The 23,002-nt window shown below is 41.4% G+C and overlaps 1 protein-coding gene across 1 annotated transcript in view; it reads left to right on the top strand.

Moving 5' to 3' along the window:
• Positions 1 to 23,002, top strand: part of LOC140480568 (band 4.1-like protein 4B) — a 380,420-nt gene that overhangs the window by 330,368 nt on the left and 27,050 nt on the right. The window contains exons 21-22 of the mRNA XM_072575571.1: positions 5,915 to 6,035; positions 13,038 to 13,115. Of these exons, the coding sequence (XP_072431672.1) occupies positions 5,915 to 6,035; positions 13,038 to 13,115 (199 nt within the window). The remainder of the gene's footprint in view (positions 1 to 5,914; positions 6,036 to 13,037; positions 13,116 to 23,002) is intronic.

Below are 23,002 nucleotides of genomic sequence, written 5' to 3'. Positions count from 1 at the left end.
AGCGCAACCCATCCATACCCCTACATCTACCCCTTACCTAACACTACAGACAATTTAGCATGGCCAATTCACCTGCCCTGCACATCTTTGGACTGTGGGAGGAAACCGGAGCACCCGGAGGAAACCCACGCAGGCACGGGGAGAATGTGCAAACTCCACACAGTCAGTCGCCTGAGGCAGGAATTGAACCCAGGTCTCTGGCGCTGTGAGGCAGCAATGCTAACCACTGTGCCACTGTGCTGGTTCCATATTCGAGTATTTGGACCTGTGTTTAAGGAGTGGGTATTGCAAAATCCTTTATTTACATTTTTTGATAAAATCTGGAAATCATGAACTGCGCCAGCATTAATTACCTATTCCTACCTGCTTTTGAGAAAACAGGGGTAGGCCACTGCCTTGGACCACTGTGGTCTGTGTGCTAAAGGTATGCTCACAGTGCTGTTAAGGTGAATTAGAACTTTAGTCCACTGACAAAGAAGGAATAATGATATACTTCCAAATGAAAATTACAGATGACTTGAAGGAGAACTAATGGTGTTCCCTTGTACTTTCAACCTTTGTTCTTCTCTGTAGTAAAGTTTGAGGGTTTGGAAGCTGTTTAATAATGAGCCTTAATGAGTTGAATTCATCCGTCTGGTAGATGATATAAACTGTAGCGACTGTGCACCTTTGGTAGGTAAGGTAGTGGATGAGGTGCCAGTCAAATGGACTGCTTTATCCTGGATGGTGTCAAACTTATTGAGTGTTTTTGGAGCTGCATTCATTCAGGCAATTGGGGAGGTTTGTATCACATTCCTGACTTGTGCCTTGTAGGTGGTAAAAAGGCTTTGGGGAATTGGGAGGTGAGGTAAACCATTGTTTTTTCCTATCCTTGTAGCCACAGTATTGATGTAGCTAGTCCAATTAAATTTCTGGTCAATAGTAACACCCAGGATATTGCTGGAGAGGAATGGGAATCTCCTCCTGAAATTGCAGGGGAGATGGTTAGATTCTTTCTTTTGACAGATGGTCATTTCCTGCCACTTATAAGGAAAGAATGTTATTTTTTTTTCATTCTTTCAAGGAATGTGGACATTGCTGGCTAGGGCAGCAGTTATTGCCCATCTCTAATTGCCCAGAGGACAGTTAAAGGTGAAGCATATTCACCATCTGTCTGGGGTTCTCTATCTCTATTATTAGCCTAGTGACATTACTACCAAATCACCACCACTTGCCAGTCCAAGTCTGAATGTTGACCAGATCACATTTATATAGGCATGGACTCCTTCACGTGAATATTTGCAAATAACATTGAATACTGCAACCATCAATAAGCATCCATGTCTGATGATATAGTGGAGGGGGTGTATTTGAAAAAAACAACTAAAACTGGTGGGGTTAGGACACTTCCCTGAAAACTCATTCAGTGATGCCCAGGGCTAAAATGATAGACCTTCAACAATCACATCCATCTGCCTTTGACAAGTAAGAGAAAGAAAAAAATTTTAAAGTTCAAATCCTGACCACAGAGATGAGCTCCTGTGCCTCCACATTTGAAAACAGCCAGTAGCGTGTGGGAGACTATGGTTTAGTGGTATTATCACTAGTGTTTTAATCCAAAAACTCAGCTAATGATAGTCATAGTGCTGTATAGTATGGAAACAGACCCTTGCCAATCAGATACCTTAAATTAAACTAGACCCATTTGCCAACATTTGCCCCATATCCCTCTAAACCTTTCCTATTCATATACTCATTCGGATGCCTTTTAAATGTTGTGATTGTACCAGCCTCCACCACTTCTTCTGGCAACTCATTCCATACATGCACCACCCTCTGCATGAAAAAATTGCCTCTTAGATCCCTTTTAAATTTTTCCCCTCTCAGCTTAAACCTATGCCCTCTGTTTTTGGACTCCCTAACCCCTGTGAAAAGAGTTTAGCTAGTTACCCTCATGATCTTATAAACTTCTGTAAGGTCACCTCTGCTGCAGAGTATAAAGCCCTAGACTATTCAGCCTCCTTCCATAGATCAAACCATCCAATCCTGGCAAATCCTTGTAAATCTTCTCTGAATTCTTTCAAGTTTGACAACATCCTTCCTGTCGCAGGAGACCAGAATTGCATGCAACATTCCAAAAGTGGCCTAACCAATATCCTATACAACTGCAACATGACCTCCCAACTCCTATATTCAATGTACTAATGTATAAAGGCAAACAAACCAAATGTCGCCTTCTTGTCTACCTGTGACTCCACTTTCAAGGAACTATGAACCTGAATTCCAAGATCTCTAGGACTTTGCCATTAACTGTATAAGTCCTGCCCTGATTTGCCTTTCCAAAATACAGCACCTTACATTTATCTAAATTAAACTCTATCTGCCACTCCTCAGCCCATTGTCCCGATATGTTCAAGGTTCTGTTGTACTCTAAGGCAACCATCTTCGCTGTCCACTACACCTTCAAGTTTGGTGTCATTTGCTTATTAACTATACCTCTTATTCTGGGAGACTGGGTTCAAATCCTGTCATGTGGAATATGAATTCAATTTTTAAAAAATCTGGCATTGAGAGTCTAATGATGAGCATGAATCCATTGTCAATTGTTGGAAAAACCCATCTAGTTCACTAAAGACCATTAGGGAAGGAAATCTACTGTCCTTACCTTGTCTCGCCTAGATTTGAATCCAGATCCACAACAATGTGGTTTACTCTTAACTGCTCTCTGGGCAAAAATGCTGGCATTGTCAGATCTGCCCATACTCTGTGAGTGAATACATTTTAAAAAAGCATTCCAGAGATGTGGATCCAGAGGCCAATCTGCAACAGAGTGACATTATAAACTACAAGGTGAATCAGTGATGAGTGATCAAACCAGCACCATCTAAAAAGAAACCAAAAATGTCCAACCTCCCCACTAAGTGAGAAATTGAATTTCGATTTGTCACTGTAAAAGTGTGATTGCTTTATATATGACTAAATATATTGATAAGTAAGAAAGGGAATTTGGAACAACACCGCATAACAACGCACAGTCAAGTCAAGTATGGTTTTTCTTTGAACAGCATGTTCCAGATAAAGTTGATGAGCTGAAAGCTGTTTTGAAAGCTCAACAGTCATTTTTTTCGAAACCAGCAACAAAAATAAGTCCTGCTGTGAAGCATCCTTTTACGTTTGTCATCTTCTGGCAAAATACAAGAAATCATTGACAGATGGTGAAGCAATTAAAGAAGAAATTAATGTGACTGCAGACTCTTCATTACAATACTTTGAGAACAAAGAAGAAATAGTAACCACCATCCTGAGCAAGTCACTTGGGGCTTCCACAGTATGAAGAAAAGTGGAATCTTTGTCCAAAAATGTCTTTCAGCAACCACAGCAGGACCTGAAGGACTGTTGATGTTTCTCATTGCCATTCAATTAATCTATTAATATGACTGACACAGCTCAGTTGCCTGTTTTTGGGCATGTGGTTTTTAAGGACACAACTAAATAGGTTCTTCTCACCCTTTTGCCTGTTAAAGAGGGAATAAAGAGCGAAGATAATACAACAAATTCAAAAAATATATGCTTGAGAAAAATATTCCACTCAAGAGACTGGTTTCTACCATAACTGATGGTACACCAGCAATACTTTGCGTAAATAAGACCTTTGTTGCATTTTGCAGAAATTATCCTTGTTTCCCCACTTTTCTGTATAATTCATCAAGAGTACAATTGTGAATCTCATTTAATGAAGTTTGTTAAGATTGTAAACATGATTCATGTAAGAAGCCCTCAGCACTACTTGTAAAGATATAAACTTATGCTACCAGGGTGGTCTCACTAATCCCCATGGTAATATGAGGTGGTTAAGTTGAGGGAAGGACCTGCAAAGACTTTCAGATATTATGCCTGAAATTGTCACAGTTCTTAAATCAATGAATGAATTGTGCAGTTAACTGTCAGACAATGCATGTTCTCTTGACTTTGGATTCCTTATCGACATTATGTCACAACTGTAGATATTAGGGATGGCCTAGTGGTTAGGACTGTTGCCTGACAGTGCCAGGGACCCGGATTCGAATCCAGCCTTGGATACCTGTTTATGTGGAGTTTCCTCTGGATGCTCCAGTTTTCTCCCACAATCCAAAGATGTGCAGGTTAAGTGGATTGGTCATGCTAAGTTATCTCATAGTGTCCAGGGAAGCGCATGGCTAGATTAGCCATAAAAATTGAAGGGTTACAGGGATAGGGTAGAGGTGGGATGTACCTCTTCAGAGGGTCTTTGTAAATTCAATGGGTCGAATGGCCTACTTCCACATTGTAGGGATTCTATGACCACTGAATGAGCTGAACAATAAACTGCAGGAAAAGGACAGAGACCTGACACATATAATCAGTGCTGCGATCACACTCTAATTAAAACTAGGTCTGTGGTCCTCCCAATCAAAATATAAAATGGTGCAACACTTCCCAAATCTGTAGAAAATACTAGGAAAAAATTAACACACCAAAAAAACTGGTTCCACCCTGAAAACCTCTGTGCAGACCTGAGGAAGTTGGCAGAGGAATTCAACTGGCGATTTCAGGAATTAGACATGATGGAACAACTCATCGTGTTTGTCTCAAATCCATTCTTTTTAGTAGATATTGGTGGCTTGGCAACCAAATTCAATCAGGTGTTGATTTAGTTACTGTGAAAAATGGCATCGAGCTGGAAGTCCGATCAGAGGGCTGCAATTTTGGGGGAATTCATAAACAAAGAAAAATGCCCATTCCTACCTTCCTGTGCTTTTAAAGTAAAAGCTTATTTTTGGCTTCGTGTACCTTTGTTCTCCCAAATGAAAACAATCACTAGCAAGTATTGCATTTGCCTCAGATAAGGAATGGATTGTGTACAAGTAGCAACCTTTATCATGTTCTACTAACTGTTTCCTCAAGGTTCTTTTACAACAAGATTATTAATTAGCCCTTTCTCATTGCATAATCTTCGATCCAAAATAGTCTGTGGCCTAGTTGGTTCCTCAACATGTTGCATAAATGCTTCCTTAATAGCATTGGTGCTCATCAGTCTATATGTAGTTTGAAGTCACTTATATTACTCAAGCACCATGCACCTTTTAGTTTTTTTTTTACTGTGCCCTACAGTACCAGTTGTGTTTGGTGGTCTGTAAGCCACTTTAACAGTTTCTACTGCACCTTGCTGCCATCAATCATGACTGATATTTTCTCGACCCCATACTCCTGCCTCCTCCCCATGATACTTGATCTCCTTCACTATCCTTTAATATGCAGCTCCTGGTCTTAGTCATCTGCAGCCAGTTTTGACAGTACACATAGCAACAATTAGCTGTGAACAGATGCATAAAATAAATCGTTATTCAATGGTTTTCTTAAGCTTGTTGTGTGACTTGGCTTCTGCTTATTCTTTATCAGGAACAGCTAGAAAGTGAGGAAACATGAGTGAAGCCTGAGTGTTTCATATTCTTTTTAAAATGCTTTCATAAACATTATAAGAGGCTGATTTTCCAAATAGCTGTAGTACTCCAGTGTACTCCTACCAGTTGTTCTTGGGATTGGGAGGGTTGCAGAAAGTATCTACAAGTATAGTGATTTTCGTCACTGATGACGTTTGAGGTACACTAATAGCCCATAAATCAAAGCACCAAAAGGCAATTCTGACGTAATATTTGGTTTCTTTTTAGAGAATTAAATTGTTTGTTACTGTTTGTGAAATTTGTTGTTATCCATGACTATGCAATACTTAGGACATAAATTAAATTGTTTTCAACACATATCTTGTGAAAGTAGTTGTCCAGAGACGAAATGTACATGATCTGAACTCTTGTCCAAAAAAAGGGTGATTCTTATTGAACTAATTTCTGGAATTTGTGATGTTCTTGTCTGGTGGGAGATGCATGTGTTTATAGTAATTTCCTTTATTCTCTGACAGTAATCACAGTGATGAGGATGACTTGCCTCCTGCATTAGCGGCAGCCACTCGAAACAGCCCTCCCCCAGTCAGCAAACAATCCAATTCTGATGTTCAGTTACAATATCCCACCTGCATTAAGGTATATTACTGTTACTGTAATTACTGTTATGTTACTGCAATGTAGTGATATCCTCTGTCACATGTTAATTGCATCCTTGTCTCAAAAATTTAAAAAGCATGAGAAAGAGTATGGAGTCATTTATCTAACATCATTTACCTCTTAAGGATACTCCAAAAGACTGGCCAGTTATTGTAAAGTATTGTTACCGTTAGAATGTAACTTCCAGAGGTTCTTAGCAGTGTTCCCCTGAATTTTCTTACTGGCTGCACAGCCCTTCGAGACCCAGGCGCAGCACCAACTTCTGGAACCGGAAACCAATTCACTGATAGGCATAAAAATGCTGATCACCACGCGCAGAACATCAGAAAGAATGGAGGGATATTGGTTCTGAGCATTTCAGAAGCCATTCTTCAGCCAATTCAATTAATTTCTCGTGATGTTCAAAAACAGGTGAAGGCATTTGATGCTGCAAAAGCTATAGGGCCTGACAACATTCCAGCAATAGTACTAAAGACTTGTGCTTTAGAATTTATCACGTTCCATTACAGATACAACACTGCCATCTACCTGACAATATGGAAAATTGCTCAGATATGTCTTCTTCAACAAAAACAGGCCAAATCCAACTTGGCTAATTACTGTCCGATCAGACTATTCTCAATTATTACAACTGTGATGGAAATAGTCATCTGCAGTGCTGTCAAACACTAGTTGCTTGAATTTTGGAACAGGAGTAAGCCAATCAGCTCCTCAAATTTGTTTGCTATTCATTGAGATCATAGCTGGTATGTAGCCTAACTCCATATGCCTGCCAATAACCTTTAATATCTGTACTTAAGAATTTATCTATTTCAGATTTAAAATTAACAACTGCTCCAGCATCAACCACTGTTTGATGAAGGGAGTTCCAAGCATCTACCAATCTTTGTATATGGAAATTTTTCTTAATATCCGTCCTGAATGGTCTGGCTCTAATTTTCAGACTATGCCCCCCGAGTTCTAGAATCCCCAACTAGTGGAAATAATTTATCTTTGTCAACTCTGTCTTTTCCTATTAATATCTTGAAGACTTCATTCAGATCACCCCTTAACCTTCTAACAGGCCACATTTGTGTAATCTCTCTTCATAGCTTAATCCTGAAGTTTAGGTATTATTCTTGTAAACCTACGTTGTACCCCCTCCAAGGCAAGTATATCCTTCCAAAGGTGTGGTGCCCAGAACTGGTCTCAGTCCTCCAAATGCAGTCTAACCAGGATTTTGTATAACTGCAGCATAACATCTTCATTCTTGTACTTCAGTCCTCCAGATATAAAGGCCAACATTTCATTAGTTTTAATGACACTTATTCTGCACCTTTTCATTACATTTCAAAGACCTATGCCCCTGAATCCCTAAGTCTTTGTGAACATCCACTGTATTTAACGTCATACCATCTAGAAAGTATCCTTTTTAAATCCAAAATGGATCATGTTACATTTGCTTACATTGAACTCCACCTGCCACGTCTGACTCAGTCTATCAGTATCCCTTTGGAATTTTATGTTATCATCTACTCTGTCTATAACGGCATCTAACTTTGTGTCATCAGAAAATTTGGATATATGAATTTCTATCATTATCCAAGTCATTAATAAATAATGTGAATAATTGAGGCTTTAACATAGGTCCTTGTGATACGGCATTGGTCACATCCTGGTAAAAATAATGACTGCAGATGCTGGAAACCAGATTCTGGATTAGTGGTGCTGGAAGAGCACAGCAGTTCAGGCAGCATCCAAGTAGCTTCGAAATAGACTTTTTCGGGCAAAAGCCCTTCATCAGGAATCACATCCTGTCAACCTGAGTACCTACCCATTATCCTTACTTTCTATCACCTGCCACACAGCCAATTTCCCAGCCATTTTGGTAATTTGCCCTCAACTCTTTTGGCTTCTACCTTCGAAATCAGTCTCTTATGATGCTCTTTATCAACTACCTTCTGGAAATCAATATAACTAACATTCATAGACAGTTCCTTGACCACATCCTTAGTCACTTCTTCAAAAAAGTTCAAGGATGTCATATCAGGAATCAATGCTGATTCTGTCTGAGCAACTGAAAATTTTCAAAGTGTTCAGTTACCTCATCCTTGATTATAGATTCCAACAATTTCTGTCGGGCTAACTGGTCTTTAAATCCATGGTTTTCCTCTATCACCCTTCTCAAAAAGTGGAATAACATGTACAATTTCCTATCCAGATGGACAATTCCTATATCTAGGGAACTCCGAAAGGTTGCATTTGACTGAGTGTGGCATCAAGGGGTCTTAGCAAAACTATAGAGAATGGGAAATAGAGAAAGTGGGGGATGTCCATTGGTTACAGTCATACCTAGTATTTAAGATGATGATTGTGGTAGCTGGAAGTCAGTCACAAAAATCTCCAAGGACATATCCGCAGGAGATCCTCAGGGAAATGTTCTTAGTCCTTCAGCTGCTTCATCAATGACCTTCCCCCCATCATAAGGGCAGAAAAGGGAATGTGTACTGATGTTTGCATATTGTTCAGCACTATTCACAGCTTCTCAGATGCTGAAGCACTCGCTGTCCAAATGCAGCACAACCTGGACAGTATCCAGGCTTGGGTTGAAAAGTGGCAAGTAACATTCATGCCACACAAATGCCAGGCCATGTCCATCTCCAAAATGAGACAATCATGACATTCAGTGGTGTTATCATCACTGAATCCCCCACTATCAACATCCTGGGAGTTGCCATTTACCAGAGACTCAACTTGACTAGCCGTATAAAAACAGTGGTTATAACAGCAGGTCAAAAAACTAGGAATCCTGTAGTGAGTAATTCACCTCCTGTCTCTCCAAAGCTCATCCCACCTCCTGTCTCTCCAAAGCTCATCCACCATCTACAAGGCACAAGTCAGGAATGCGTTTGAATGTTCTCCACTTTCCTGGATGACTGCAGCTCCAAAAACACTAAAGCAGCTTGACGTTTACAAGTACAAAGTGGCACTCTTGATTGGCACCTCCCACAAACATTCACTCCCTCCATCACTGATGTTCAGTATCATCAGTGTGTATAATGTTCAAGATGACAGCAGAAATTCACCAAGGCTGCTTGGGGACACAACTATCTGCAAGTTCCTCTCCAAGTCGCTCATCATCCTGACTAGGAATGATATCGCTGTTCCTTCAGTGTCATTGGGTCAAATTCCTGGAACTCCCTTCTCTAACATTGTGAGTTGACTTAAAGCACATGGACTGCAGCACTTCAAAAAAAAACCAGCTCACCACCTCCTTCTCAAGAGCAACTAGAGACAGGCAATAAATGCTGGCTCGCTTGCGAATCCCACATCTCATGAATGAATAACAAAATAAAACTAAGCAGCCGATTTGTGCCCAGATGGGAACCATATTCAAAATAAACTAAATAAGTAGCTACAAAAGCAAAATACTGCAGATGCTTGAAATCACGGTTAAAAATAGAAAAAGTTGAAATACTGTCTTGTTTAGACAGTATCTATGAAAAAAAGCAAAGTTAACATTTCCGATTCCATGACCTTTCATTATCAGATTTATCAAGGGAGGATTGGCAGATTGTAAATAGGTGGAAAGATTAAAAGAATTAAAGCATTAAATGCTCAAAGACAACCAAATCCACCTACTTTCACTTTTAACAAAGACAGGTCAAGAGCGGAGAAATCAGTTTACTTTCATTAACTAAAATTATTTCAGGAGAATGCATCCCACCATTTATCAAATGGGTTATTTATTGTGAACATGTGGAAGTTATGGAAATCTTAGTGAGTAAATGGAGGCAACAAGGGCTGAATTCCCCAGGTCCAAAATGCCAGTGGAAGCCACAATTGGCCAACATCTTATGTGACATACACTCTAGCCACCTTCCAACTGCCAGTGGAGTCTGTGTGATTCATGCCATTCCTCCAGGAATATCTGATTCACCCAGCTTCCCCAGCCCCTGGCATAGTGGTATCTGCTATCCACGCCATTGTTGTTTGTTGCTTTCCTGCCTGACAGTGGACTGATGAAACTGAGCGAAATCCATTTAAAGAACGCTGCAGTTGACTTCCATGTTTCTTTTCAGAAAACTATCCTCCAAATTTTTTGTCATCCTGTGTAAGTATGGGGACCCTTCATTAATTATAATTTTGTTTCAAGAAAGGAGAGTAATGCATTTTTATGATATGGCCATACATCTTACCTTGTGCCCATGCCACATCTTTAATTTACAAATAATTTTTCTTTTATATGTTGTTCCTTTACCTAGCTGTTTCCAATTAATGGTTGACTCCAGTCTTAAGGCACACCATAAGTAGTTACACGAAAGATGCTCCTTTGTAAATGGAAAGTTCTACCTACAAGTCTCAGAATTGATAGGTTTTGTCTTTTCCTAACCCCCACCCCCACCAAAACAGTACTTTCTTTTTTAAAGAACTTAGTAAACCACTGTACAGCCGTTCCCTTAATGATCTTCCTCCTTAACAGCAGAAATATTCTCATCCAGTCTGTTTTGATTGTTTGGTATTCAAATACAAAAGTCTCACTGTTCATCCTTCTGCTCTCCAAACATCACATATACTGTTTCATAAAAGTTTTATCAAAGTCAATCCGCCTCTGCTATTAAAATAGGTTGGATTATTTCTGTTCAATTGTATTTAAGGTGTGGCTTGTTTATATCAGTCATTTTCTTCACGTGGGAATTATGCACTTGCATCCCCTTCACCCATCATTCATCAGCTCATTGCTGACCATTTCCACTCTTCTGACCTCTGTGTTCAGCCATCTTTGATCACACGTTTCATTACTTAATGGCTGCTGATAACAAAAATCAAATCAAACAAATGTCCATCTTCTATTTTGGGAACAACTACTTGCAGGTAAGTCTATGTTTGGAAAATGGGAGTCTTTCAAAGTAGTATACTGAGAATTCAGGGCCAACATGTTCCTCTAAGAGTGAAAGACAAGGGCAGCAAGTCCAGGCAACCCTGGATGTCAAGGGATATTGAGATTGAGAAAGCCAAAAAAGGGAAGCACACGACAAGTACAGCACATTCAAATCCGGGGGGCCTTGCAGGAGTTTAGAGTCTGTTAGGGGCATGCTTAAAGAAGAACTTAGAAGGGCAAAGTGTGACCACAAAATATCTTTGCAGATAGGATTAAGAAAAACCTCAATCCATTTTACAAGTATATTAGGTGCAAAAGGATTACCAGGAAAAGAATGGCCCCTATTAACAATCAAAAGAGCAATCTGTGTGTGCAGCCAGAGGACATGGGTGAAGTCTTCAATGAATATTTCTCATCTGTATATTTAATATCTCACTGGCCACAGGTAAAGTGCCGGAAGACTGGAGCATAGCTAATGTGGTTCCTTGGTCCAAGAAGGGCAGCAGGAATAGGCCAGTGATAGGGAAATTATTGAAACAATTCTAAGGGACAGGTTCAATTATCACCTGGAAAGACAGTGATTGATCAAGAACAGTCAATATGGATTTGTTGGAGGGAGATCCTGTCTCACTAATTTCATTGAGTTTTTTTGTTTAAGAAGGTAACTAAATACATCCGTGGACTTCGTTAAGGCCTTTAACATGGTCCCACATGACCGAAAAGATAATAGCCCAAAGGTTCCAAGACAGGTTTGGAAACTGGATCCAAAATTGGTTTGCAAATACGAAGTTAAGGGTGATGGTGAAGAGTTGTTTTTGTGACTGGAAGCCTGTGACCAGAGTGTACCACAGGGGTCAGTGTTGGGACCTTTGCTGTTTTTTATATACTTGGATATGGATGTACACAAAGAGTGGTAGATTCTCAGGGAACACTAATGACAAAGAAAGCTTGCTGTACAGATTGGACTGTAGGAGGCGGAGGCAGGGGTTGTGAGTCTGATTAAAGTCTACATAATTGAGAGACATAGATAAGGTAGATTGTGTGAATCTTTTCCATGTGGCAGACTTGTCCAAGTCCAGAGGGCATACATTTAAGGTGAGGGGTAAGTGCTTTCACCCACGGGATGGTAGAAATATGGAATGTGAAGATGGTGGAAGCATCTGGATTTGCACTTAAAATGCTAGGGCATAGAAGAGTATGGTCCAGTTGCAGGTAAATGGAATTAAGTGTAGTTCGGTATTGTTTGGTTGACATAGACATGTTCAGCCGAAGGGCCTGTTGCCATTTTGTGTGAGTCCATGATTCTATTCATCAATTGGTTACAGTTCTTAGTTTTCCAAAGAGTGACTCCTATTTTTTTTTTAAATCCAGTTATTTCCACCTACATTTTGCCATCAGGTTTCCAGAGACCTGAGAAAACTGAATTGTCAGGACTGCATTTCAATCAGGGCTCCGAAAGCCCTTTGCAAACCTGATTTGATAATTATAATGAAGTATCCTTCAATACAGTGAAAAATAGCGTAGATTTGTTCCTTTTTCTTTCTTAAGTGTACTAAAAAAATTATCTGGTGACAGGTTCACACATATATGCATCAAATAAGCTCTGTAAACTTTCCAAAAATGCTGATGCACATAGCTATGACTGCTTGCCAGCCCTGCCTGTCCTCTGACAATTTGCTAAAAAGGCTACTTTCAGTGCAGGGTCTTAAGTAAGCATGAGGTTGATAGGAAACATTGCAGATATGTTGTGCAGTATTCCTCCTAGTATCAATCTTTGTTCTCTTCTAAACCACATTCTTTCATTAGGCTGTCCAGCATCACTGTGCAGTGCTCAAAGCCAGTAGCAAGCAATTTACCACGCTGTATCTTTCAATTTGCACTTCAGTTTTATACATAGTAGGCATTCTAAGTCTGGTTCCATATTAATGAATTGCTGCAGTTTATCTGACAGAATCCCTTGCTTGCCTGCACTCCTGATTATTGAGCAAGTTTAAGAATTTATGGGAATTTTTTGCTGTTAGGCATGAATAATTTACATTGTAGAAAGTAAGATGTAAAGTTGATTACTATTGTCTGAAAATATTCCTTAGGTGGATTCACACTTGTCCCTCTTTTTATAGAATAGTTTGGAAGAAGATCACACAGAGTTGGCTTCTCCAGGAGATCTACTGATGGACTTTACTGAGGCTACTCCTCTGGTTTGTGTTCAGCCTCTGACATTTTTAAATATTCCGTTTATTCACTGATACACTTATTTGAATGTATTGTCAGTTAACGTCCTGAAAGCAGCTGCTAGATGCAAATACTGATTGGCTTTGACTGGAAATATGGTTTTGCCTAATTCTGAGTAATGCTGTTTTTTATTTAATGTTCTCCTAGTGTTTCCTACTATTCATTCAATCCTCTTTTACAATGGTGTGTGCTAGGCAACATTTTACAAGGAAAGATATAATAAATGCATATTTAAAGTACTGATCATGGATCGTGATCAGATGCAGGAACCTACATTAATTTTGTTCCAAGTCCCTTCCCTAAGATTCTCACTGATCCAAAGTACAACTGGAGCATATCTCTTCTGAGATTGAATCTGAGATTAAGTTCAGCACTGACTAAGAATGGATCCAGAAACCTAGCTGGCCAGCATTGCTTTGTGCTACACATAATGGAAAGTGTCAGGGGGATTGGTTAGCTCAGTTAGCTGCATAGCTAGTTTGTGATGCAGAGTGACGCCAACAACATGGGTTCAATTCTCACAACAGCTAGGGTTAACATGAAGGACTCTCCTTCTCAACCTTTCCCCAAAGAAAAATTTATCTGTAGAAAGATATAACATGATGCAGAAACTTTGGGCTGAATCTTACATTTCTTTGGCTGTCAGTTTTACCAAGCTTTCTGGAGGGTTTCACACCATGAGGACTCACTATATCTTACCAAACTTTCCTCATTAACTACCTACCCTTCCTCTCAAGCTCTCCCTCACCCGATTACAGCCTCATTATCCTACGCACTGGTGCCAAAAGAAGTCACCTGAAAGACCAGCATGCCTGAGGCCTGTGCCTTATTTAAAAGGACACTGTGCATCCAGATGAGCATGGCAATTGCAAAGTTGCCCTGCTTGGTGATGGATATTCTGACAGAAGATGTCAGAGAAGGGACAAATGGTGCCTCGATTATCCAACAGGCACCTGGAGGTCCTGATGGATAGGATGCTGCAGAGGAGAAGTGTCCCCTTCCTGGAGGACTGCAGAGGAGGCCACTACCACAAACCCTGACAGCCTGGTCCAAGTTCACTCTCTAGATCAGTGCGATACCCATGAACTAGAGGAAGAACCAGCAGTGCTGCAAGAAGGTCAATGAACTCCTCTGCCAGGGTAAGTGCCACATTCTTCTCTCTGGTACTTCACATCCTCTCTATCTCAGCTACTGTATCCACCTCCCATCATCGCCCATGCTCCACCACTCTCACTATTGCCTTGCAACATCTTTCTTCACTCAGTCTTATTTCCCTGAACCTCCCACATCACTAACTCTGCATCGGCTGTCCACTGCCTACTCACCCAGAAAAGCTCACCAAACAGCTTAGCCACCCACTTTCATCTCGCTCAATCTCTCTCTTTCTCTCATTCCAGGGGAAGACAGTCCACATCAAGGTCAACAGGGCCTGTACAGGTGAAGAGGTGCCTGACATCAGGCTTCTTATTCACACATGGAGAGAATCCTGTTCCTCACAGAAGATGACAAGAACCACTGCTATTGAGATACTGAGATATCCATATCCCGCCCTCAACTGAGTAAATGCCACTATTCATTTCGCGCAATAATCCTGTCCGTGTCATTCGTTGCCCAACACATCTAACCATTGGCCACAATTCCTTCTCTCTCTCTCATATCTTGCAGCCACCAGCAAGTTGTCCAAGGCCCCAGTGGAGAAATGAAGTGTCACCAGAAGCAGCCTCCTCAGTCCCTGAGGAATGGTGTGCCAGAGCCTCAGAGGAAACATCGTATGACTACCTCCTGTAGCCCCCACAGCCCAGATATGGCCACCTTGGTGCAAAAGACACGCATAGAAAGCACAACCTGGAGAGCATCTCGTTGGGACTGCTCCGCACTGACTGAGGGGAGAAATGTTGCTGACACTCTGAGGACAGCTGGAGACTAGACACCTGCTCAGCCCTGGGCAGGAGAGGGCCCAGTGGTGCTGGAGTCAGGGATTTTGTTCAAATACACAGCGAGCAATAGGAGCAACAGGCAGGGATGTGAGAGGCAATGATCCTCATAACCCAGAGGCTACAGGAGTAATTTGTGCCTCAAACATGTGAATGTTGGCAGTTACCATGGAGAGCCAGGTGCCTCAGGGTCTGCTGGATCCCTGCATAGACCTGCACTCCATCACCCCCATCTATTGATCCTCAAGACTGAAAGCAAGTTGATGAAGGCACCAAGAACCTGGTGAGCACACTCCAGATGCCCCTTCCTCACAAGGAGACAGGGCAGTGCTAGGAGGCATCCAGCGGAGGAGAAACTACATGCAGACCCAACATAATCTCCTTTCGGGCACCTCAGAGGTGGTCAGGCCATCCACCTTGACTCTGCCAGCCCTCCTCTGACCCTTGAATGTCAATCCTGAAAGACTGCTGCAGCAAGTGGAAGCAAGATGAACAAGGCATGTGTTGGCAATATGGTGCCAGCACAACATTATACTTTATGGTTAAATAACCCTTTTTTTCCCTGGCCACTGTGTGCTAGCATATGGGTGTGAATGAGTTGGTCAGAGATGTCTGAAGCAGGTAAGTATACAGCACACTGACAACCAATGCATGAGGGTCGCAAGAGCTTAAGGAGCCTGCGGGTCTGTGTCCTGTGCAGTAAATAAATCTATGTGGGATGTTTCCCTTTTAAAGAGCATACATCATGGATCTCCGTCCCTCAAGTAACGACAAATACCCAGCCCACTCTGGATGTTCTTGGAGTTATTTTCTTCTCCATTCCATAATTTTGATTTCCAAACAGTGACTGTGCATTCTCTTTGACCATTAACTTGGCAATACATGTTGGTAAGTCTCAAACTATCCAAATTCTTTCTCTGATAGGGTGAATGATTTGAGGAGCTATCAGATTTGCACCTCCTCAGGTTCCCACCCAATCCATCTATATGAGTCTACACATGCCGACCATTCTCCCTAGCCCTGGCCTATAAGGTGACCATATAAGGTTTGGTCATATGACTTTACCTCCTTGAAGCCACAGTGCTCTTGGTGGTATATAAACACCCCCCCCCCCTTCCATACTAACTCATCCCCTTCCATGCTTTACTATATCCTCCCCTTATAAATACAGTTTATCCCCACTTTACAATTATCATCGCCCTGCTTGCTGCATATAATATGTTTGTCTCGTAAGTTGCTGGCACGTGGTGCAGGTGTGAGATTGGTGTAGCACACTGCCGTACAGCAAGATGTATATTCCCTTTAACTGTGGACGGCTGACCAGCAAGAGTGCTGGTAGGCACCGAGTGTGCAAGTGCTAAGATAGCAAGTGAGCAGCCCTGAGATGCAGCCTGATCCAGTTTGTGAGCTGAGTGTTATATGCTCATTCCTTACAGCAGCCTTTCGGTGCTAGTTGCTGATGTGTACTTCAATGTGGTCTGTGCTTCCTGAGCATCCTGCAAATGGGTTACAGAGGTGCCATGAGAATCAATGAGGGGTTGGTTGTCGGATGGGGATGTCTGTGGATGAGACTGGGTACCTAAGGCTGGTGTCCATGGGTCATGCCCTGAGATGATGATGTGTGGTGAGTAACATTAAAGCTCTTCGCAGTCATCAAGTACCTGCTCTGACATCCAGTTTGAGAATTCATGCCATCTAGTTAGCTCACAGCAAATGGTAGAATGGGAAACTGTAATGAGACGAAATGTACACATTGTCACAAAGCTCGTCCCTTTTTTTTAACTTGGCTCAAGGATACTCTGTCCATGACCTTTTTCCAAGGGGTAATAAACCAGGCTAGGCTCTGATCAGTCTGGTTTGGTACAGAGATGAACAGGAATTTGAGAGGCCTTTTGTTCATATGTAAACAGATGAGACTTCAGGCCAAAGTGGTCATGTTTTAGAAGTGACCTGTATAATGAAAAGGGAGTGGTCAGCTCTTGAGCTGAGCAGTTTAGTTTAGACTTGAACTGGTGGGGAGTTCAACAGGAAGCTGTGTGGAAACTGTCTCTCTTTCTGTCCTTCAACCTCAACCTGTAAGCGTGTGTTCCATTTATACTGGTTGTTAAAGGGAGTTTGCTTATTGGGACTGTTGTGTATATTCAGAACAGGATATTTAAGTCTAGTTTGGATAGACTGAGTTCTGTAGGGGGTCTTTATTCTGTTCTTTGTCTTTCATTGAGTAATTTTGTGAATAAATTTTTGTGTGTTTTAAAATCTAGTAGTCAACCTAACTAACTTACTCTGGGTAATTTTCACTGTACACTTTTTTTTAGTAGATTAGATTGGATTCCCTACAGTGTGGAAACAGGCCCTTCAGCCTAACAAGTCCACATCGATCCTGTGAAGAGCAACCCACCCAGACCCACCTCCATCTGACTAAAGCACCTAACACTATGGTCAATTTAGCATGGCCAATTCACCTGACCTACACATCTTTGTGACTGTGGGAGGAAACCGGAGCACCCAGAGGAAACTCACGCAGACACGGGGAGAATGTGCTACTGAAACAAATTGCAAGTTATGGTCTGGGCTGCCTGCTCAAGAATGTTTTGAGTAATCTGGACTAGTTCATAACAGATGGGGGCTCTTTGTGGGATTTTAAACAGCGAGTAGGTCTTTATTTCAGGTGTAGGTTTGGTTGGGTAGACAAAGCTTAGGATAGTAATGGCTCTTTCAGTCGCTAAATGTTTTCTGGATGTGGATGCGTGACTTTGGAAGGTTTTCAGAAGGTGGATAAGACCAAGCTGCAGGAAGTAGCAGAGAAACTGGAATTGGACCTGCCTGCTTCTGTGAGGAAAGAAGAGATAATGACAGCAGTAGGTCAGCACTTAAACTTACTGGAGAAACCATCAGAATCTACAGAGATGGCAAGAATTCAATTGCAAATGAAGCAACTTGAGTTAGAGGTGAGAGATAAGGAAAGAGTAGCAGAAATGAAACATTTTGAGTTACAATTAAAAGCTGAAGGAAAAAGAGTGCGCAGCAGAACAGAGAGGAAAAAGGGAGAGCAGCAGAAGAGAGGGGAAAAGAGAGAGCAGAGAAAGAAGAGAGCTTTTGAATTTCAAAAACTGACATTTAAAAATGAAAGTCAGCTTAAAAGGCTGGAGATAAAGGCTAAGGGAAGGCTCAGTGAGGAAGTAGTGTGAATTCATGTGGAAGAGCAGAGAGTTAAAACAGCAGGTTTAGCAGCTGAAGTGGCTGATGATTATGAGCTGGTTCATAAAACTCGGTTTGGCTTCCAGGATCAATTTCAGTCCATGAGGGATAGAAACTGGGGCAAAGAGAAATCCTCACGGGGAAAGGGAAAAGTAGATCTCAGTGAAGATCATAAGGATAATGTACCACAAGGTAAAAAAGAAACCCTTGAGGTGGACAAAGTTAAAAAGCTTTGGTATTTTCATTGTACTGAAGTGGACCACATGACATCACAGTGTTGGTGGGCTACAAGAAAGCCTGATGTAGGAAAACCGGGTGTGCCTGGGTGTTTTGTTGGACTGGTAACAAAAAGCACAAGGGAAGTTAGACAACTGCCTCAGAGTGTACAAGATGATCAGAGGTTGATTAAGGAGGAAGTGCCAGATCTGCTTAAAAAATATACATGCAAGGGTAAAGTTTATTCACATAAGCCAGGAGTAGCAGGTAAAGAGGTTATAATATTAAGTGACACAGGATTCTCTCAGTCTGTCATGCTGAAGGGTGAGGAGATATGTATTCCTGAGGGACTACTGCCAGAAAAAGGTACTGGTAACAAGAATTCATGGTGAGACAAAAAGGTTTTGCAAGGTTTGTGAAGGTTTGTAGCTCAGGTTGAGGTTTAGGGTGTAGGTTTGCTCGCTGAGCTGTAGGTTTGATATCCAGACATTTCATTACCTGGCTAGGTAACATCATCAGTGGCAACCTCCAAGTGAAGCAAAGCTGTTGTCTCCTGCTTTCTATTTATATATTTGTCTTGGATGGGGTTCCGGGGGTTTGTGCTGATGTCATTTCCTGTTCATTTTCTGAGAGGTTGATAGATGGTATCTAGATCTATATGTTTGTTTATGGCGTTGTGGTTGGAGTGCCAGGCTTCTAGGAATTCTCTGGCATGTCTTTGCTTAGCCTGTCCCAGGATAGATGTGTTGTCCTAGTCGAAATGTTTTTTTTCCTCCGTGTGTAGGGCTACGAGGGAGAGAGGGTTGTGTCTTTTTGTGGCTAGCTGGTGTTCATGTATCCTGGTGGCTAACTTTCTTCCTGTTTGTCCTACGTAGTGTTTGTGGCAGTCCTTGCATGGAATTTTGTAGACAACGTTGGTTTTGTCCATGGGTTGTACTGGGTCTTTTAAGTTTGTTAGTTTTTGTTTGAGAGTGTTGGTGGGTTTGTGTGCTACTAGGATTCCGAGGGGTCTCAGTAGTCTGGCTGTCATTTCTGAGACTTCTTTGATGTATGGTAAGGTGGTTAGGGTTTCTGGCTGTGTTTGGTCTGCGTGTCGTGGTTTGTTCTTGAGGAATCTGCGGACTGTATTTTTTGAGTATCCGTTCTTCTTGAATATGTTGTATAGGTGGTTCTCCTCTGTTTTCCGAAGTTAGTCTGTGCTGCAGTGTGTGGTGGCTCGTTGGAATAGTGTTCTGATACAGCTTCGTTTATGTGTGTTGGGATGGTTGCTGGTGTAGTTGAGTATTTGGTCAGTGTCAGTCTTCTGTATATGCAGGTTTGTAGTTCTCCGTTGTCCTTTCTTACGACTGTAACATCCAGGAATGCGAAACAAAAAGTGCTCAGTTATATAAAGTGAAGCTAGAGAATCCAGAGAAGAGAAGAGCTCCAAGAATACAATTTGTTCTTGCAACGGGCTTTTGCCCAAAACGTCGATTTTCCTGCTCCCTGGATGTTGCCTGACCTGCCGTTATTTTCCAGCACCACGCTCACGACTCTAATCTCTATCATCTGCAGTCCTCACTTTTGCCATGCTGCCTACTCTAGTTGAAAAGCCAGTGAAGATGTAGGCAACTGAAGAAATTAAGAATATTTTTCCAGGAATTTTCCCTGATCGTGTGATCACAAGATCACAGAGGCACAAGCTGAAGCAGGAGAGATCAAAAGGCACAGATAAGGAAGCTAACATTTCTGACTGAAGAAAATTTTTGATTAAGCTAAGTGGAACAGAGAAGGACCAAAATAGGTAAAAACGCAAATACCTTTAGCTCTGCTAAGCTGATTGAGTTACAGCAGAAAGACGAGGAGTTAAAACAGTTATATCAAAAGGCATTTACAGAGAAGGAAAGTGAATGCATTCCTGTGTGTTATTACTTAACAAATGATGTCTTAATGAGGAAATGGAGACCATCACACATTCAAGCAGATGAGAAATGAGCAGAGATTCATCAAATTGTTTTGTCAGTAGGGTATTGAAAGGAGGTGCTGCGAGCGGTGCATGAGCTACCACTTTGAGGTCACTTCGGGGTGAGGAAAACACAGGCTAAAATACAAAGACATTTTTACTGGCCTGGACTACACAAAGATGTAGTTGAATTTTGCCAGACGTGTCGTACATGTCAGCTAATCAGAAAACCACAGACAGTAATAAAACCTGCACTTTTTATACCTATTCCAGCATATGAGGAACCTTTCACAAGAGTCTTGATTGATTGTATAGGTCCCCTACCTCAACCAAAAAGTAGGAATAAGGATTTATTAACAATAATGGATGTGTCGCCTAGATTTCTAGAGGCAATCCCATTATGCAACATCACAGCTAAAAGGGTTGAGGAAGAACTACTTAAAAATTTTTATTAGATACAGATTACCAATAGAGATCCAGTCAGATCAAGGATCAAACTTCATATTCAAACTATTCGAGGTGGTTATGGATAGCTTGGGAATAAAGCAATTCAAACCTATTGCATACCATCCAGAATCGCAGGGAAGCGCTAGAGAGATGGCATCAAACACTAAAGACCATGTTGAGGGGTTATGGTCAGGATTATCCAGATGATTGGGATAAGGGAGTTCAGTTTGTACTTTTTGCGATCAGAGATGCACCGAATGAATTGACCAAATTCAGTCCATTTGAATTAACTTTTGGGCATGAAGTAAGAGGACTGTTAAAATTGATTAAAGAGAAATTATTAAATCAGAATTCAGTGACCACCCATTTGGACTATGTGTCAAATTTTAGAGAACAATTAAATAGAGCTGGAGAGTTGACTCTACAGAATTTAAATGTATCACAGCATAAAATGAAACAGGAAGCGGATAAGAAATCACAAATTCGCAATTTTGCAATTGGGGATAAGGTATTGGTGTTACTTCCAGTGACAGGTGAGCCTTTAAAAGCCAGGTCTAGTGGACCGTATCAAATCGAGAGAAAATTGAGTGAGGTGAACTACTTGATAAGGACTCCAAACAGGAAGAAATCACAGAGTGAGTCATGTGAACATACTCAAAGGTATTTTGATAGGGAAGGAAAATAATGATTACAGTACAGAAGGAAGAACCAAGTTCAAGGATTCTGAATTGGACATTCTCAAATCAAATTGAACAATAAGGAAGTTGTCAAAAATGGGGATAAATTATTGAGTTACCTTCCACAAGAAAATCGAAATGACCTGAAAGAGTTATTACTATCACATGAGGAGATATGCAGAAATAAACTGGGATGTACTAACCTCATGATGTAGAGACAGGAGATGCTGTTCCGATTAAGCAACATCCTTATAGGCATAACCCTCTAAAGTTGGCACAGGTTCAGAAGAAGATAGAGCGCATACTCCAAGATGGCATAATCGAAGTGACTGGAGCTCACCTGTAGGAGAAAGTGAGGACTGCAGATGCTGGAGATCAGAGCTGAAAATGTGTTGCTGGAAAAGCGCAGCAGGTCAGGCAGCATCCAAGGAGCAGGAGAATCGACGTTTCGGGCATGAGCCCTTCTTCAGGGTCATGGTTCCAAAGCCAGATGGTACCCAACAGTCATGTGTGAACTAATGTAAAGTCAACGCCGTTACAAAGACTGATGCATATCCAATTCCACAGTTGGAGGATTGTCAAAAAAGTGGGACAAGCAACTTACATTTCTAAGTTGGACTTGCTCAGAAGCTACTAACAAGTACCTCTGTCAGAGAGAGCAAAGGCTATTTCAGCTTTCATAACACCAAATGGACTATATCAGTTCAAAGTCATGCTGTTTGGTATGAAAAACGCTCCAGACACTTTTCAGAGACTGATTAATAAGGTCATTGCCAGATTACCCAGCTGTCTGGTGTATATTGATGATCTGGTGATTTTTAGTCACTCATGGAAGGGACATTTACAGCATTTATCAGATTTGTTCGATCGACTTCGGAAGGCAGGCTTGGTGGTAAACCTAGCTCAAAGTGAATTTGCCAAAGCCCAAGACACCTCCCTGGACCATGTTATTGGACATGGACAAGTGGCCCCATGAGATTCAAAAATGAAAGTAATTGGGGAATTTCCCACACCATCAACAAAAAAGAATATTACAGTTCCTGGGGTTGAGTGGATTTTACCAAAGGTTTGTGCGGTACTTTAGCAGTGTGACTGCTCCACTCACTGAATTGTTAAAAAAGGGCAAGAAGTTTCAGTGGACAGTGGACTGCAAATGGCATTTGACAGCCTAAAAACTGTTAACCACTGCCCCAGTATTAGCCACACCAGATTACATGAAGACTTTCAAAGCGGCTATCGATGCCATGTTTTGGGTATCAGTGTGGTGCTTCTGCAGGAGGATGACGAGGGAATATAAAGACCAATTGGGTATTCTTCCAGGAAGCTGAACGTTCATCAACAGAAATATTAAACGGTGGAGAAACAGACTTTAAGCTTGGTGTTGGGCCTACAATGTTTCAGTGTTTATATTACCAGCATCTGAGACAGTCGTCTACACT

This window comes from Chiloscyllium punctatum, chromosome 8 (genome assembly GCF_047496795.1).
Source record: "Chiloscyllium punctatum isolate Juve2018m chromosome 8, sChiPun1.3, whole genome shotgun sequence".
Taxonomy (NCBI): Eukaryota; Metazoa; Chordata; class Chondrichthyes; order Orectolobiformes; family Hemiscylliidae; genus Chiloscyllium; species Chiloscyllium punctatum.
Note: the sequence above shows the minus strand (reverse complement) of the source record. Positions and strands in the feature narration are given on the sequence as shown.